Genomic DNA, 19814 nt, shown 5'->3' with positions numbered 1-19814 from the left:
CATTTATAAAATGTGTGTTGTGTATTTTCAGAGTGCCGGATGATTCAGACTCTAAGTCGGGGGTGGTTCGTCAAAGACAGAATTGTCTAGAGTCGCGGAAGCTGGAGGGACAGGACCTCCCCTCTCTCACACTGGCACCCTGCATCGGAACCAGATCTGTGCCGGCACTCAACCAGGTACGGCCTACACTCAACATTCAAACAGTCAAGACTTAATAGACAGACAGTCTCAACAGTATATCTATGGCTTGCTCAAGACTCTACACTCATAAACTGAGAGCTACAGGTCAATTGTTTTTGAAATAAATGTTTTTTTCCATTAATAACATCAAATTGATCAGAAATACAGTGTAGACATTGTTAATGTTGTAAATGACTATTGTAGCTGGAAACAGCAGATTTTTTAATGGAATATCTACATAGGCGTACGTATGCCCATTATCAGCAACCATTACTCCTGTGTTCCAATGGCAGGTTGTGTTAGCGAATCGAAGATTATAATTTTAAAAGTCTCATTTATCATTAGAAAACCCTTTTGCAATTATGTTAGCACAGCTGAAAACTGTTGTCTGATTAAAGAAGCAATAAAACTGGCCTTCTTTAGACTAGTTGAGTATCTGGAGCATCAGCATTTGTGGGTTCGATTACAGGCTCAAAATGGCCAGAAACAAAGAACTTTCTTCTGAAACTTGTCAGTCTATTCTTGTTCTGAGAAATGAAGGCTGTTCCATGCGAGAAATTGCCAAGAAACTGAAGATCTCGTACAACTCTGTGTACTACTCCCTTCACAGAACGGCGCAAACTGGCTCTTCAACCAATGTGATGTGAGGGGAGATTATCCATATAGTCAATAAAAGGTCGCCAAATTCTGTAAAGTGTCTGTAAACTTATTCCTCAAGCAGTAAGTGATTTTCTCCAGTGGGATACAACTATTAACTTCCGAAAGCCACATTGCAACTGGCAGGGAGGAATCCAATTTCCATTTCATGGCAATACATTTCTTGGCAATCACTAGCAATATTTCTGTTAGCTTTATAGTATGGCTTTGCCTAAGATTGGTGTTAGTAAAGTTACCCAGTAGACAGACCTCCGGGTCTAAAGGGAATTGCAACCCCGTGAATTGAGGATATGGTATCGCATACCCCCTGCCAGAAACCGTGTAGTTTTGAACATATCTAAAACATAGGGAGGAGTCTACACTGTATTTCTGATCAATTTTATGTTATTTTAATGGACAAAAAAATTGCTTTTCTTTCAAAAACAAGGACATTTCTAAGTGACCCCAAACTTTTGAATGGTAGTGTAGCTTCAGCGCACACTGACAGAGAGCTACTGTATGGCCCAGAACAGACTCAATATCCACAAAGAATACAGAGAACTTAAGTCTAGTCCAGAGTCAATACTATTGTATCACTACTGCCTGGTTAAGGGGCTGTTCTGCACACAAGTCCAGCAGCTTCAACACTCACTGACAGAGAGGTACGATGTATCCCAGGCTGTCAGAATGTGTCTGTCCTCATTAGCCTCTCCAGCACACACTGTTTTAAAACAAACATGGGCTAAGCCTCTCTCCCCGTCCATCAGTACTGCTCCTGTCATGTTTTCGTTCCGTCTCTGTACAATTCGAGCAGACAAGCATCATCTTGCACTTGTGGAATTCAGCCTGAGCTGCTCCCACTCTGACAGTCTCACACACCGGCTCGCTCACACACCTGGATCGCTCTCTACCTCTTTCTCGATCTCCCCCACCCCTCTCGCTCTCTTTTTCCACCTCTACCTCTTTCTCCCCTTCTCTTTTCCCTTTTCCTCCCTATCAATCTTTCTTGTATTTGTTTTTCTCCCACTCTGTCAATATGCCTCTCCCTTCTCTCTTTTATTTAGCCTCTCTCTCTCTCGCTCTCTCTCTCGTTCTACCTGATGTTATGTCAGTGCTACCAGCAAGCAGACCTGACCTGCCCGAGTGCTCAACGCCTCTCAGCCTCCACAGATTATTCCCAAGTACTTGTTCTGCAGATAGGATCATTCTCACCGCCGTGACCGGCTGTCACAGCACCTCCCTGTACAGTGATTTCTGTCTTTCGCGTTCACGCGTACACACACACACGCACGCACGCACGCACGCACGCACGCACGCACGCACACACACACACACACACACACACACACACACACACACACACACACACACACACACACACACACACACACACACACACACACACACACACACACACACACACACACACACACACACACACACACACACACACACACACACACACACACACACACACACACTTTGTCTAAGGCCAAGTGTTAGCTGTTGATGGGTGATTAGTTATGTGAATCAGAGGATACCATAGAGATGTGTGTTATGCAGAAGTTAAGAAAGGCTCTCAGATGGTTCGACTTGTTTTAGTCGGGAGGAGTGTTTTTTTTTTTTCTCTCCCAATTAATTTCCCTAGGAAGCACATTATGCTTTATTTGGCTTTAATTCAGCGCGGAAACATGGTAAAACAGGCTACTGTATAATTACTGTGTCAGCATTAATTTAGACTACGCCTATTATGCTTCTGCAGTACAGTAGCCCAACTGTTATGTGTTGTTATTATTACAGTGTATAAGAATAGAAGAAGTGTCTGGGTCTAGGTAGGACACTGCTCTCAAAGCAGATTCAGTATGAGACTGGCCACAGCTGTTCGTTATGTTCCAAGCTGGTGGTTCTCAGGTGTTCTGATTAAAACAGGGAAGTAGATGGAGATTCAGCCAAAAACACAGCAGCTGCCAATATGGAAGACTGGATGTTCTTACTCAGACTTTATCCAACCAGCCTGTCTGTGCTCTATTATATAGCCTCTATCAATCAATCAATCAAATGTATTTATAGAGCTCTTTTTACGTCAGCAGATGTCACAAAGTGTTTATAAAGAAACTCAGCCTGAAACCCCAAAGAGTAGCAATGCAGATGGAGAAGCACGATGGCTAGGAGAAACTCCCTAGAAAGGCAGAGAGGCTGTGCCAGTGGAGATTATAAGAGTACATGATCATTAAGGTCAGATCATCTTTCAAGATGTTCAAACGTTCAGGGTCAAATAATAATCACAGTGGTTACAGAGGGTGCAGCAGGTCAGCTGGCTTTTCATAGCCGAGCATTCAGAGGCCAAGACAGCAGGTGAGAGAGAGAGAGAGGGAGAGAGGGAGGGCGAGAGAGAGAGGGAGAGAGAGGCGAGAGAGAGAGAGAGAGAGAGAGGAGAGAGAGGGAGAGAGAGAGAGAGAGAGGAGAGAGAGAGAGGGAGAGAGAGAGAGGGAGAGAGAGAGAGAGAGAGGAGCAGAGAGAGAGAGAGAGAGAGAGAGAGAGAGAGAGAGAGAGAGAGAGAGAGAGAGAGAGAGAGAGAGAGAGAGAGAGAGAGAGAGAGAGAGAGAGAGAAGCAGGCCCGGTATAAGATAGCAGGTGAACAGGTCAGGGTTCCATAGCCGCAGGCAGAACAGCAGAAACTGCATCAGCAGCATGGGGACGGAGACAGCCAGGAGTCGTCAGGCCAGGTAGTCCTGAGACATGCTGCTAGGGCTCAGGTCCTCCAGGAGGGGAGATAAAGAAAGGTGGGAGAATTAGAGGCAGCATACTTAAAAGCACACGGATGAATCTAGTTGCTAACCCCTGCTCTGAAAACACACTGTCTCCTCAAGCAGCGCACAGATCCCCTAGACTTGGAGCCACTTAGATTAACATTACAGTAAATTAACATTGGCGTGCCACAACGGATATCGTAAAAAGCTGTGCCATTACTGCAGGGTAATTAGATTTAATACAGAGCACATTTTCACTGTGCCGTTTATTCTATTAAGCAGTGTTGTGTGCATGCCCTCTGCCTTCCGACCTGTTAATCTGCTAGCAGGCCTCGTCTCCACCCACCTGCCGTTTAATACACAAAACCCAGCTGGTTATTACAGCCCTCTGTTCTCAACCCAGAGACATGCCTTCTGTAGTGGCCTGGCCTCTTGGTGTCACCTCCACAGAGAGGTGAGATGCACGTACCTCCCACACTGCCCTCTGACATGGCTGCTGTCACTTGTGCGCACAATGCCACAAATAATGTATGTGCACACACACTGGCTCACGCACCCCCACACACAGATGCACACTGGGCCCTATCCTCTGTGATGTGTTTCTAGGTGTTGTGATTCTTATTGCAGCCAGGTTGTAATGTAACGATGTGGCTGCTGCAGGGAAACAGGAGGACTATTGATCCAGGTGGACTAGCTCTGACGATGAACATGGCATATACACTACAATATCGGGCTGTCTTCTCAAGGCAGAACGGTGTATCTCATATCAAATGGGGTGTAAAATAGCATGTCAACATGTCATGCCGATGCAGGCCTGTTCCCTATGCAACACATGTTCTAATTATTCAAGTACTCTTGTTAGTAGAGGCTACTGTAGAGGTTGTTATGGTGTGTGGCTGGGAGAATGGATGGGACTTGGTTTTTGTGTGACCTTTTTTGTGCCTGCCCGCTCTCCTTGGGGAATGAACACCCTTGGAAATGTGTTTCACACGTTAGACTGGCTGAACGTAGTGCTAACTCCTCTGGACCACTTTTCCAACGCTAGGCCAACCTTGGCTGCTCCATAGCGATAGACTCTTTCCACAGAGGGTCCTATGTGGAACCAGAAAGGGTTCTCCCCGGAACCAAAAAGGGTTCTCCTATGGGGACAGCCGAGAATCCTTTTGGAACCCTTTTTTTTCCCCAGAAGAGTGTAGATAGAAGACTCTAGTGACCGAAAGCCTGTTTTATCATTGGCAGCGCCATTGAGGACTTTCACCATTTTGAGGAAGGATCACACAATTCCATCCAGGTGACCAGGAGGATTCAGCCAATTAATTTTTGCTGGTGAGGAAACATTCCATAACTGCAGGTGGAATTAAATCGCCAACCTTGGCTTTATACATGTTCAAACAACACACTATGCGGCAGTGTGCAGTTTGTTTGCCATTGACGTAGTAGAAGAAGAAAATGTACCACTTCAAAAGGGAGATGACCTCAACGGCGCTGCCCGTGCTCTCACGGACGCAATACAGGGACCGATAAAATGATACGATGTCTATCTAAGTCTATGGCTGCTCCTCTCTAGGAAGTCATCTTCAAATCCGTGTTACAGCTTGACGTTTGCCTGGGAATTCCTCTGGTACATTGATAAGTGCCTGTAAAAGAGAAAGAAACACGTTAGAACACGGGGTGATGTTCGGGAAATAAAGGTATTCAATCGTTTGTAGCTCTGCTAGTTGTGCTCTATCAGCCATACTTTTTGTATGAATGTTACCACTATAAAGTGCACATGTTTTGGTAATGAGATCGCTATTCATATATTAAGAAATGGTTAGAATTGACCTTTGATTCGTCGTTATAGCGGACACGCATAAAGATGGCGGCCCCCGTGTACTGCCATGTTATTCAGTGCTCTCCATTACTCTGTTTGTATCTTCGTTAGCACAATAAACTTGATGCCAATTCTAAGAGCTCCGTGACAGCGGCAATACAATTCAAAATAAAGTTGATCGTGCTGATTTACTGGCACATTGAACCATGTGTGTAATTTGTGTTCCTTCTGCCGTGCTCGGCAGGGGGTGTGTCAACCAGAGCGCGCGTTCGAGAGCGCCAATTATCCTGTGGTTTGGGCAATGCATGCGCTATGGTTGCTAAATCCCAGTGGAAAGAGAGACTTGTACCAGAGTTTAATACTTGTAATGTACATATAATTAAAAGCCCTCACTCTGGGCATTGCAGTGAATCCTTAGGTCTGCATGTCTTTTCAAAGACCTTGGTTAGAAACAGGCAACATATCCACTGTACATGGCCACCGCTGTCCATGCTAAAGGTCAGAAGCAAATATCTCATGTACAGGCTCATCAATTATGACTATATACTTGGTCCTTCGTAGCATGGCCGTCTAGTGATTACCACGGGACCTCCTTTGTGTTGTCAAACACACACACATACATTCCTACTGGGTGACCATCCTAAACATCCAGTATAGAAATCACCAGTTCAGTTGGGAAGGTTGTCCTTACTGCTGCTGCTCACTACATATCTTCCTAATTGCCTCCGATTACGTTGCCAGAACCCTCTTCCTATCTTGGCGTCAGCCCTCAGGTGTCGCTTGCTATCAACTCACTTATTTTGTGCCAAAAGAAACTAGACAGGATCTGCCATTTCTACAGATAATTACATGTATGTGAGGCACTTGTGTTTGAAATCAGTAGTTCTCAATTTGCTCTGCTATAGGAAAATAAGTACTAGCATGCATACATTTGTAGTTCTAGCTTGAATTGGTCGAAAACCTGTCCTATTTAGTTACCTTAAATATTTCTATACACATGGTTAGACACTATGAAACCAAGGAAGTGCACAAAAGTTGAATCGAAGAACATCACAATATCATGTTAGAAAAAAACTTGCTTTCCAAAAAGGCAGGGACCCAGACAAGAACACAGATGCACTTATTGTTTGAGCGCAGGGGAAGAAGATGTAATACAACTATAAAATGAGACCACAGTTTAGTGCATCTCTGTTGGAGTGCATCTCGCCTGACTAGGACATGTGGGTACAGGGATGTTGCCTGACAGCTTGTACCCAGAGTTTCAAATAGTCTTTTTGTCTGATATTCTACAATAAAACACTAGAATCCATGACATATTATGTGTGAATATTTGGATCCTTTTGGGCCCACTCAATATCAAATCCTCTGTAAGCAAGCTAGACCATGAAAAGTGGCTGGATATGCCTGCACCACCATACACAGGTATCCTAGTGGTTAGTGGGGCGGCAGGTAGCCTAGTGGTTAGAGTGTTGCGCCAGTAACCAAAAGGTTGCTAGATTGAATCCCCAAGCTGACAAGGTAAAAGTGTGTCATTCTGCCACTGAACAAGGCAGTTAACCCACTGTTCCTAGGCCGTCATTGTAAATAAGAATGACTTGTCCAGTAAAAGAAAACACAGACAGGCTTAGCAGCATCTCATTGGCTTACTTTAGTTTCAGCGATCAAAATATGTACTGTTTTTCATCTGAGCTCTTGCCATTCGACTTGTGTGTGTGTGTGTGTGTGTGTGTGTGTGTGTGTGTGTGTGTGTGTGTGTGCGTGTGTGTGTGTGTGCGTGGGTGCGTGCGTGCGTGCGTGCGTGCGTGCGTGCGTGCGTGCGTAAGCATGTGTGTGTCAATCTCCACTATGCTGGCTCAGTAATATTCCCTGGTCTGGTTCCACAGAGACAGAGTCTTATTATGTCATGATGTATGGAATGTTCCTGAAGAGTGAGCCCACTCCCAGAGACAGATGTTTTGGAGGTGTGGGTAGTGGTGTGTGCTGTACTGAAGACACACACTCTCCCAGACTGGGGGAATTGGGTCGCCTCACGATTGGATGTAGCATCCACTGATACACACCCAATCTGTGTGTTTTCAGTAGTATGACATGACTGTGTTCTGCTGTGTTGTGTTCATAAATCTACTCTCACATACAGTGGGGCAAAAAAGTATTTAGTCAGCCACCAATTGTGCACATTCTGCCCCACTGTACATGGTACGTAGACAGTTTTGTTAGTACGGAATTATCGTGTTGTTGATGTGTCATCAGTGTATCTCTCTCTCCTCAGGAGTGGATCTACACTCACGGGCAGCAGATCCGCCAGCAACAGCTCTGCCTCTCCCTCTCTACCACTTTTCCTGCCTCCCAGGTCATGCTCATGCCCTGTAACATCGGCGACGGGAAACAAGTAATAGCCCAGAGGGCGCCCGTCCTCACCTGAACACTCATCACGCCGGCCCCCTGCTGGCCCCCTGCCTCAAACGAGCAAAGTCACTTCTGACAAGCCATAAATCAACTTTCACTTAGGCAGTCTGATAGTGCAGTGGAGAGTGTGCCTGAGAGCTCCGGGTTCTGCCTGTATCACCAGCCAGCTGCTGCTGCCGCTGCTGCTGCACCCTGAGACAGAGGCAAGGTCCTCCCCAGTCTGTTTCGGCTTATCTAACAGTATGCTAGCGAGGCTGTTTACATGGTTTGAGTCTGTACGAAAAGGTTGTACATGTTTTATTGACATTCCTGGTAAACAAGGAGGAAAACAAAACAGAGGAGTTGGTTTGTGGAGAATGTGTGCAGATACTGTTTATGAGTGGGAGGGTGTTTTGAGCAGCATGCATGACTGTAAAATGTATTCACATTGTTTTGTTTGGGTGGTGACTGCAGGAACAGATGATTCATGAATATGTGGTGATAATGATGTAGTGTCTGGTGAAAACATAGGAAGTGAGAGAAAGAAGGATCGCGCGAGAGAAAGAGATGATAAATAGCACACTTAAAACATTATACACAGCTCAGTTACAGTCTAGTGTTGCATAGATACGTCAGGACCACATAATAGACCTCTGAATTGGCAGGTAGATTTTTAGGTCTCCCACTTTTCGAAGTTGCGCAGGTATATACTACCTCCTCCTGCTAAAAAGGCTCCCAAAGCAACATGTTCCACCCCTGGCACATAGACGGAAACTGTTCAATAATAGCTAATTAGAGCCGTGCTCATGTGTTCCCCTCAGGCCACTGTAGGCTACAGCAGAGAGAGGCTCTCAGGACCCTATAAATGTGCTTAACTATCAGTTGTGCATCAACAGCCAGTAACAAGAAGAATTACTTCGAGGCACCACAGGCACTGAATACAAATTGATTTTGTTTTAATTATTTTCTTTTATCAATTAAAAAAGTGCAGTCTCACTTTGCTTCATAAAAAACTGGAAAAAAAACATCTCATGGCAATTTGAGTCTTTCCTGCTTTGATCAGGTTCACAATGGAACAGAGCTTGTTTCTGTTCACTGACTTTAAATACTGTGAAACAAAGACGCTCTGTATCTCTATCACATCCACCCTTGGTCTTTCTGCCATTTTATTCCTTGGGCAGGGCGCCAAAACATTATTTTTTCAAGTCGATTTTCAGGATGGAAAAATGCTTTCAGTGTAAATTTAAACAACTAAAACCAGATATAAATGTTTTTTGAAAATATAATGGATATATCATTTTTTTAAATAATATCATCTGTGAGAACTAACAATTACCAAAATAAAAGGTAGACAGTCAGGGAGAATTGAAAATTCCAAAAACAATGAATTTAGTAGTGTTCATTATGTCATTATGTTTGAGAAAAAGAGTACAGCATTAGCCATGGTGAAAAGCATAGAATTACAGGAAACTAGCTTTAAAACGGCATGATTTTCTCCCAGCTCCATGGTAGAATATGTATAATTGCAGGGAATGAGCTTTAAAACGGCAACATTTTCTCCCAGCTCCATGGTAGAATATGTATAATTACAGGAAACTAGCTTTAAAACGGCATGATTTTCTCCCAGCTCCATGGTAGAATATGTTTAATTACAGGAAACTAGCTTTAAAACGGCATGATTTTCTCCCAGCTCCATGGTAGAATATGTATAATTGCAGGGAATGAGCTTTAAAACGGCATCATTTTCTCCCAGCTCCATGGTAGAATATGTATAATTACAGGAAACTAGCTTTAAAACGGCATGATTTTCTCCCAGCTCCATGGTAGAATATGTTTAATTACAGGAAACTAGCTTTAAAACGGCATGATTTTCTCCCAGCTCCATGGTAGAATATGTATAATTGCAGGGAATGAGCTTTAAAACGGCATGATTTTCTCCCAGCTCCATGGTAGAATATGTTTAATTACAGGAAACTAGCTTTAAAACGGCATGATTTTCTCCCAGCTCCATGGTAGAATATGTATAATTGCAGGGAATGAGCTTTAAAACGGCATGATTTTCTCCCAGCTCCATGGTAGAATATGTATAATTGCAGGGAAGGAGCTTTAAAACGGCATGATTTTCTCCCAGCTCCATGGTAGAATATGTATAATTGCAGGGAATGAGCTTTAAAACGGCAACATTTTCTCTACATGGCAAGACATTTGTTTGAGTTTCAGGAAATTGGCTCAAAAATTCAAACAATTCTCTACACCATGGAGATGGGGACCTGTTCACAAAAATGTAGCCACTCACATGGGCCAGCCGCTAATTGCCACGCCTCCTGCCACGCCCACAACCTTTGCCCTTTTTGATCCAGAAAATCCCCTTAATATCCACTGTATTGTTTCTACCACTGAAGAGCGGCGTGATCATGATACGCTCCACTAGTCTTGGCAACAGGCTTTGCCTGTCAGCCGTCATGTTCTAACCAGTGATGGATGTGTGAGGCAATGACAAATTCCTTGTATGTTTGCTAATATCCTCTAGTTTGGTTCATGTATAAATTCAACAATATCAACAAAAAGAAGAATTACCTGCTCAAAAATGAGTGACTCACCAGAAATTGAGTAAAGAGGGCCATCTAGTGGTGAATAGTGGGAAGAGTGCCATGTTTATTTTTATTTTATTTTATTTTTATTTCACCTTTATTTAACCAGGTAGGCTAGTTGAGAACAAGTTCTCATTTGCAACTGCGACCTGGCCAAGATAAAGCATAGCAGTGTGAACAGACAACACAGAGTTACACATGGAGTAAACAATTAGCAAGTCAATAACACAGTAGAAAAAAATGGGCAGTCTATATACAATGTGTGCAAAAGGCATGAGGAGGTAGGCGAATAATACAATTTTGCAGATTAACACTGGAAGAGTGCCATGTGCCATCACAGTGCCATGAACACGACATGCAATAAAGATCATTAGCTAAATATGAAGTTGACAGAATTACAGGGTCCGTATTGGACAATAGTTGCCCAAACTTTTTGATTGATTTGAACCAATGGCATTCTGTAACAATTAATGGACAATAGCAGTTTAATAACATTGAAATGCATGTCTCTGTATACAGTTATGGATCTTTGTATTGTCTGTTGTGTTCCAGCGATGGCAGAAGTCAGGCACCCATCTGGAGCACCTGGCCTCCCACTTCTGCCTGGACAGTGAGATGGCCCTGGATGGTATCGAGAGCAGCAAGATGCTGGTGATCAGCCCCTGTGAACTGACAGCCTACACCCAGAGATGGGAGATGCCCTTCTCCTGATCCACCCACAACACAATCCTTCCTGTAGAGGAGGACTACACTACGAGCAATCACAAACGTCTGCAGTGCATACTATAGCCAAGGGCTTTTAGAAAGAGAGAGAGAGAGTGATGGAGGGAGATAGGGAAAGGAGAGAGGAGGAGGATACCAGAGTAAAGGGTGTTTTCGGTCACTGAGATAAGTCTTTATAAGATGGCAGGGACTTGGACTGATGTCAGCACATTCAAGTGTTCAACAAGACATTCAGCAGGGCTGAAGTCATTTATTGTGGGCTAATATAGATGAAAATACAGGGGACACCATTTTTCATTGCTGTTTTCATTGAAACTTGTGGTCTGTCAAAACTATTCTTCTAACTGCTGCTTCAAGTGTATAATTTCTTCGTAATGACATTTCAATGGTGATCTAATATGGGATGGGATGCAGCTATGATGGAATTTGTGTCAGCAAATTTAATGCATATGTCAAATGGCAATATTTTAATATCCTCTGATACCCATTTATTTTTAATTGAAATGGAGATGACCTTTACACAAAATGTCTATGATCCTGAAACACATCTATGATCCTGAAACACACACACACACACATCTATGATCCTGAAACACACACACACACACGTCTATGATCCTGAAACCCACACACACACACGTCTATGATCCTGAAACACACACACACACACACACACACACGTCTATGATCCTGAAACACACACGCACGTACACACACACACACACACACACACATCTATGATCCTGAAACACACACACACACACACACGTCTATGATCCTGAAACACACACACACACACACACGTCTATGATCCTGAAACACGCACGCACGCACACACACACACACACACACACACGTCTATGATCCTGAAACCCACACACACACACGTCTATGATCCTGAAACACACACACACACACACACGTCTATGATCCTGAAACACACACGCACGCACGCACGCACGCACACACACACACACACACACACACACACACACACACACACACACACACACACACACACACACACACACACACATCTATGATCCTGAAAACACACACACACACACGTCTATGATCCTGAAACACACACACACACACACACGTCTATGATCCTGAAACACGCACGCACGCACGCACACACACACACACACACACACACACACACACACACACACACACACACACACACGTCTATGATCCTGCAACACAAACACACTAATAGCCAGTGCTGCAATGTCAAAAAGGAAATAAAAGAAATACAGAAAAGGTTTGTTTATTAGTTTTGTGTTCAGCAGTGATAAGTAGCCTATGTAGAATATACTGATAACATTTTGTAATGGTGAAGATTGAATGCCCCTTCCCTGATTGAACAAATTGTGAATTAGTCTCAGTATAATTATTTAAATTGCATTAGATGTGACTGGTACCAGCACAGCACTGGCACCTCGATCAGCATTACCAGCATCTTACAGTTCTGTGCAGTGACACATCATGGGTTAACAAAGACAGACGAACGGCAAGAAGTATTTACCGAAAAAGGGTTAGAATTTGAGAATAAATAGCATTTTAATCGCTCGCTCAAATGAATATGCCTACCTGGCTAACTTCCATGGGAAAAGCATCATTCACAGATATGATGTTGTGTCACGCTATCAGAGAAATATGTCAAAGAATGTAATGGTATTTTAAATGGAATTCTTTACAATTTGAACTCTGAAAAAATCGAGGTCAAATCATGATATCAGCGATCTTTAAGTAAAGGGCTCTAGAAAGTTGCTAGAGTTTCCGACTTGAAATTGAGAGTTATCTTGAACACACTGAAGTCAGAAGTCTGAGATTTCTGAGTTCCTAGTTGTTTAGAACGCTAACAGAGCCCCACATCGGAGGTGTCATAAAACCCATAAAACCTAGTGGTCAAACAGGGCTTACCGTAGCATAACATTTTGATAACCATATAAATCTCTCTTGGACAAGGGGACTTTCATCAATATATTAGTCTCCATTTACTCTTAGATTTGAAAATGCTTTGCCTCGATTTGGCAGTCTCGTCCAGATTATCATGGCATTTATAGTTCTTTATGACACATTAGCAGATTATTTGCAGTTCATTTTTGTGGGGTAAATACAGGCAAATATATTGATAAAAAGTAACTTTGTCCTAGAGAGTTATCAAAACGTCACACAAGAGTAAGTCTACTACACGAAACACAGCCCTGATTTAAGTGTATATAAAATACCTAATGGGAAAAATGAATGGTGGAAAAACAATTGGAACCATTAACTTGTTTGACCACAAGGTTTAATGGCTATTGTGACTATTGTGGTATTCTATACTCCAAGTAGACATCATAAGAAGGAATTCCCGTCGACCATGAACACAAATTGAGAAAAGCAAACATTATTTCCCATTAAACCGCATTGTAATGTACATACTGAACTACGATTGCAATCCTCCCACATAGGGAAGCAGAGCCTGCGAGAAGAGCCCCGTGGCTTCAGGCTATTCAGCGTGGGAGAGTGGGAAATGTGGGGACCAGGTGTCCAAGTAGGCTACACGTAACTACAGTATGTATGTGTAAAACATTTAATCACAGGTAAGACATACAGTACCAGTCACACGTTTAGACACACCTACTCATTCAACGTAAAATAATAGTGAAGACATCAAAACTATGAAATAACAGATATGGAATCATGTAGTAACCAAAAAAGTGTTAAACCAATCAACCACACTCTTGGCATTCTCTCAATCAGCTTCATGAGGTAGTCATCTGGAATGAATTTCAATTAACAGGTGTGCCTTGTTAAAATTTCATTTGTGGAATTTCTTTCCTTAATGCATTTGAGCCATCAGTTGTGTTGTGACAAGGTAGGGGTTGTGTACAGAAGATTGCCCTATTTGGTAATAGACCAATCCGTATTATGGCAAGAACAGCTCAAATAAGCAAAGATACACGACTGTCGAATCAAATCAAATGCTATTGGTCACATACACATGGTTAGCAGATGTTATTGTGTGTGTAGCGAAATACTTATGCTTCTAGATCCGACAGTGCAGCAGTATCTAACAGGTAATATCTAGCAATTCCACAACAAAACCTAATACACACAATCTAGTGAAGGAATGGTATGAGAATATATAAGTATAAAATATATGGATGAGCAGTGACAGAACGGCTAAGATGCAGAAGATAGTAAAGAATAGATAGTGAAGGATACAGTATACAGTATATACTGTACATGAGATGAGTAATGCAAGATAGGTAAACATTCTTAAAGTGGCATTATTAAAGTGACTAGTGTTCCATTTATTAAAGGGGCCAATGATATCAAGTCTGTAGGTAGGGGGAAAACTTTATGACATGAAGGTCAGTCAATCTGAAACATTTCAAGAACTCTGAAAGTCTCTTCAAGTGCAGTCACAAAAACCATCAAGCGCTATGACGAAACTGGCTCTCATGAGGACACTACAGGAAAGGTAGACCCAGAGTTACCTCTGCTGCAGTGGATAAGTTCATTAGAGTTAACTGCACTTCAGATTGCAGTCCCAAATTAAAGCTTCACAGAGTTCAAGTACAGACACATCTCAACATCAACAGTTCAGAGGAGACTGCGTGAATCAGGCCTTCATGGTCGAATTGCTGCAAAGAAACCATTACTAAAGGACACCAATATGAAGATGAGACTTGCTTGGGCCAAGAAACACGGGCAATGGACACTCTAAATTTGAGATTTTTGGTTCCAACCACCGTGTCTTTGTGAGACGCAGGGTAGGTGAACAGATGTGTGGTTCCCACTGTGAAGTACGGAGGAGGAGGTGTGATGGTGTGGGGGTGCTTGGCTGGTGACCAAGTCTGTGATTTATTTAGAATTCAAGGCACACTTAACCTGCATGGCGACCACAGCATTCTGTAGCAATACGCCATAACATCTGGTTTGCGCATAGTGGGACTATCATTTGTTTTTCAACAGGACAATGACCTAACACACCTCCAGGCTGTGTAAAGGCTATTTGACCACAAAGGAGAGTGATGGAGTGCTGCATTAGATTACCTGGCATCCACAATCACATAATCTCAACCAAATTGAGATGGTTAGGGATGCGTTGGATGGCAGAGTGAAGGAAAAGCAGCCAACAAATGCTCAGCATATGTGGGAAATCCTTCAAGACTGTTGGAAAAGCATTCCAGGAGAAGCTGGTTGAGAGAATGCAAAGCTGTCATCAAAGCATAGGGTGGCTACTTTGAAGAATCTAAAATCTAAATATATTTTGTTTTGTTTAACACTTTTTTGGTTTACTACATAATTGCATATGTGTTATTTCATGGTTTTTATGCCTTCACTATTATTCTACAATGTAGAAAATAGTGAAAATAAAGATAAACCCTTGAAAGAGTAGGTGTGACCAAACTTTTGACTGGTTCTGTACATTTAACTTAGTTTGGTATAGTGTGTTTGTACACTTCTTGTAGCTATATAGTCCGTTTGCTTGTGTTGTTGGTCTTGGCTAGCTTAATGTTCCAGACTGGTTGCTAGCAAGGTAGCTCTCATATGGCTGCTAGCACCATAATGAAAAGGGGCATGAGGGAGGCCCTACTGTCAATATTATGTTTTTTAAAGAATTGAAAACACTAATGTTGAAAAGTAATCTTTACTAAAAGCATGAGCTGGCACACACCCAGAGAAAATGATTTAGTGTAGAGGTGCTGACTACGCTGATGAAGGCACAGTGATGCCGAAACGTTGGTGTTTTTTTACCCAATAAATGACTGGTAGGTTAAATGGAGTGTGCAACTCTCTTCGGTTTTATAGAAAAGTAATCTTTAGACATGGAAAGTGAAGTTTTGTAATTGACTAAAACAAGCAGATAACAATAAACTGGCGTTTGAAAAAGGTCAACTATTTGCTATGGGATAACCTAGGTAACCACCGGTTATTTTCCCCACAGATGGGTGGGCCATGACGGTCCCTGAGGTCCTTCCCCTCTTATCTTATTTTTCTTCGATGGGGTTTACTGGCAGTTGGCACACAATATTAATGGTGCATTACCACCACCAGCTGAACGAGGTAATGAATGAGAAAATAAAAAAACATTGTGGGAAAAGGGGAAAACAACATCAAAATGAAAAACATCAACTAACAAAACCCATCCCACTTCTTCAATCACAGTCCACTCCAAAATACCTCCCTACACAGCTCAGGGGCCTGTGATGGCGGAACATTCACCAATAGGATTTCTTGCACGGCCTCGGCTGTGAAATCGCGAAGACACAAAAAACGTTCAGCTCCTTTCAATGATTCCAATTTTCTTGGACTTCTTCTACTCTTGTACTGTACAGTGTATGACCATAAATAAAACAAAGCCCAAATTTTAACATGAGGCATTTCACTTTCACTCAGTTGATGAGAAACCTTCTCTGGTCGTGGAGGCTCTACTACCATTGTTTCTTCTCCACCACTCGTTCCTTCCAATCTTCTCACCTCCTCCAGATAGGAGACACACTGGACACTCCTTACTCTGGCCACCTCAGTCTCCTTCACCTGAACAGGGCACTCCAGGAATTCAGGCACATATTCACCTCCACAACTGCAGCATTTCACTTCAGCTGGCATATGAACGTTATTTACTGGTATACAAAACTTTATTTGTCAGAATGTATTTTCTTAAATTCTTGTTAATCTAACTGCACTGTCCAAAATACAGTAGCTATTACAGTGAAAGAATACAATGCTATTGTTTGAGGAGAGTGCAATATTTTGAACATGAAAAGTTATTAATAAACAAATTAGGCACATTTAGGCAGTCTTGATACAAAAATGTCAACATAAATGCAATGGTTCATTGGATCAATCTAAAGCGTTGCACATACACTGTTGCCTTCCAGTGGCCAATATCGAAATTGCAGCTGGGCTGGAATAATACATTATGTCCTTTCTCTTGCATTTCAAAGATGATGGTACAAAAAATGTAATGGTTGTTTTTTCTTTGTTTTATCTTTTATCACATCTAATGTGTTTTATTCTCCTACATTCCTTTTACATTTCCACAAACTTCAAAGTGTTTCCTTTCAAATGGTACCAATGCATATCCTTGCTTCAGGGCCTGAGCTACAGGCAGTTACATTTGGGTATGTCATTTTAGGCTTTTTTTTTTAAGTGTCCTATCCTTAAGAGGTTATTTAATGTTCCGTGCAAGAGAGGCAAAGTGAGGTTTCAATGGTTGGAGTAGTGCAGAAGTTGTCATATGCTGAGGCAGTGAAGAAAGTAGAGGAAGATGGGTCAAAGGGGAGGGATCCTGAGAGGAGTGGTGTGAGTAGTAGATCTGTACCCGTACAGAGGGATAGGCCAACAAGTGATATACAGTTGAAGTCAGAAGTTTACATACACTTAGGTTGGAGTCATTAAAACTTGTTTTTCAACCACTCCACAAATGTATTGTAAAAAAACGATAGTTTTGGCAAGTCGGTTAGGACGTCTACTTTGTGCATGACTGTGCCTTCAAACAGCTTGGAAAATTCCAGAAGATGATGTCATGGCTTTAGAAGCTTCTGATAGGCTAACTGACATCATTTGAGTCAATAGGAGGTGTACCTGTGGATCTATTTCAAGGCCTACCTTCAAACTCAGTGCCTCTTTGCTTGACATCAGGAGAAAATCAAAAGAAACCTGCCCAAAATATTGTAGACCTCCACAAATCTGGTTCATCCTTGGGAGCAATTTCAAAAACGCCTGAAGGTACCACGTTCATCTGTACAAACAATAGTATGCAAGTATAAACGCCATGGGATCACGCAGCCATCATACCGCTCAGGAAGGAGATGCGTTCTGTCTCCTAGAGATGAACGTACCTTGGTGTGGAAAGTGCAAATCAATCCCAGTACAACAGCAAAGGACCTTGTGAAGATGCTGGAGGAAACAGGTACAAAATGACCTATATCCACAGTAAAACGAGTCCTATATCGACATAACCTGAAAGGCCGCTCAGCAATGAAGAAGCCACTGCTCCAAAACCACCATAAAAAAAGCCAGACTACAGTTTGCAACTGCACATGGGGACAAAGATCGTACCGATGAAACAAAAATAGAACTGTTTGGCCATAATGACCATCATTAAATTTGGAGGAAAAAGGGGGAGGCTTGCAAGCCGAAGAACACCATCCCAAACGTGAAGCATGGGGGTGGCAGCATCATGTTGTGGGAGTGCTTTGCTGCAGGAGGGACTGGTGCACTTCACAAAATAGATGGCATCATGAGGAAGGAAAATGATGGGGATATATTGAAACAACATCTCAAGACATCAGTCAGGAAGTTAAAGCTTGGTCGCAAATGGGTCTTCCAAATCGACAATGACCCCAAGAATACTTCCAATGTTGTGGCAAAATGACTTAAGGACAACACAGTCAAGGTATTGGAGTGGCCATCACAGAGCCCTGACCTCAATCCCATAGAAAATGTGTGGGCAGAACTGAAAAAGCATGTGGGAGCAAGGAGGCCTACAAACCTTCAGTGACTCAGTTACACCAGTTCTGTCAGGAGGAATGGGCCAAAACTCACTCAACTTAATGTGGGAAGCTTGTGGAAGGCTACCTGAAACGTTTGACACAAGTTAAACAATTTGCTATCAATGCTACCAAATACCTATTGACTGTATGTAAACTTCTGACCCACGGGGAATGTGATGAAATAATTAAAAGCTGAAATAAATCATTCTCTCTACTATTATTCTGACACTTCACATTCTTAAAATAAAGTGGTGATCTTAACTGACCTACGACTGGGAATTTTTACGAGGATTAAATGTCAGGAATTGTGAAAAACTGAGTTTAAATGTATTTGGCTAAGATGTATGTACACTTCCGACTTCAACTGTATGTTTCAAAATGTTTGTGGACTTTTAGCATTTATAGCAATGGTTATCAACTGTACTGCAGGGATGAACGTCACAGAAAATTAAGGTTGTCGTGGCAGCTGCAGCTGCAGAGAGGTATTTGGATGTGCGAGACTTGACATCAGATGAGTTACAGACTGTGTTAAGTGGTGGTGTCACATTCTTTCAGGTTGTTGGCCTGAGGTAGGATTAAATATATTTAAATAGTGGAGTAGGGTGGTGTTGTTTTTCATTATTTGTATTTGTTAATTTTGTTGTGTGAGTGTAGTGTTAGATGGCAGAGTATTTGTTTATTTGTATTTTATTTATAAGGGATTTGGACTCCAGACTAGTAGGTGGCGTTAATGCAACATTTATTGGATGCCATCCGCCCTTAAACCTCATCGAATAATAAGAAGAAAGAGATGGCTAACACTTCCGGCTTATTGTGAGGAAACGTTCTTCGGCCAAGTACATTCGCTATTGTTTACATATTGTGTATTCCGTGAAATGCAGATTGAGAACGCAAACTACAGAATCTACCGGTGCCGCAAAAAGTTGGGTAAAAAAACAACCCTATCTCCATCGCCTACTGCCAAAAAGACCAACAGCATGTACAACCGGTAAAGTAAATGTAAACATGATTTTATTCAACATTCTGCCTTCTAGAGACTGTTGCGTCTTTTTCATAGCGACTTCTTTCAGATACATATCCATGGAGTAACCATCAAATCAAATGTTATTTGTCACATGCGCTGAATAGCACAGGTGTAGTAGACCTTACAAACAATGACATGTTAAGAAAATAAGTGTTAAAGTATTTTCTAAAATAAACGGAAGTAAAAAAAAAAAATAAGAAATAGAAAATA

General features: G+C 42.2%; 1 protein-coding gene across 2 annotated transcripts in view; it reads left to right on the top strand.

Moving 5' to 3' along the window:
• Nucleotides 1–11453, top strand: part of LOC118386926 (polypeptide N-acetylgalactosaminyltransferase 14-like) — a 130644-nt gene extending 119191 nt beyond the window's left edge. For both annotated transcript variants that reach the window (XM_035774933.2, XM_052523656.1), the window contains 3 exons: nucleotides 32–176; nucleotides 7649–7768; nucleotides 10908–11453. In XM_035774933.2, the coding sequence (XP_035630826.2) occupies nucleotides 32–176; nucleotides 7649–7768; nucleotides 10908–11066 (424 nt within the window). In that variant the 3' untranslated portion in view covers nucleotides 11067–11453. The remainder of the gene's footprint in view (nucleotides 1–31; nucleotides 177–7648; nucleotides 7769–10907) is intronic.
• Nucleotides 11454–19814: the final 8361 nt, after the last annotated feature.

The sequence above is a fragment of the Oncorhynchus keta genome, chromosome 8 (genome assembly GCF_023373465.1).
Source record: "Oncorhynchus keta strain PuntledgeMale-10-30-2019 chromosome 8, Oket_V2, whole genome shotgun sequence".
Lineage (NCBI taxonomy): Eukaryota > Metazoa > Chordata > Actinopteri > Salmoniformes > Salmonidae > Oncorhynchus > Oncorhynchus keta.
Note: the sequence above shows the minus strand (reverse complement) of the source record. Positions and strands in the feature narration are given on the sequence as shown.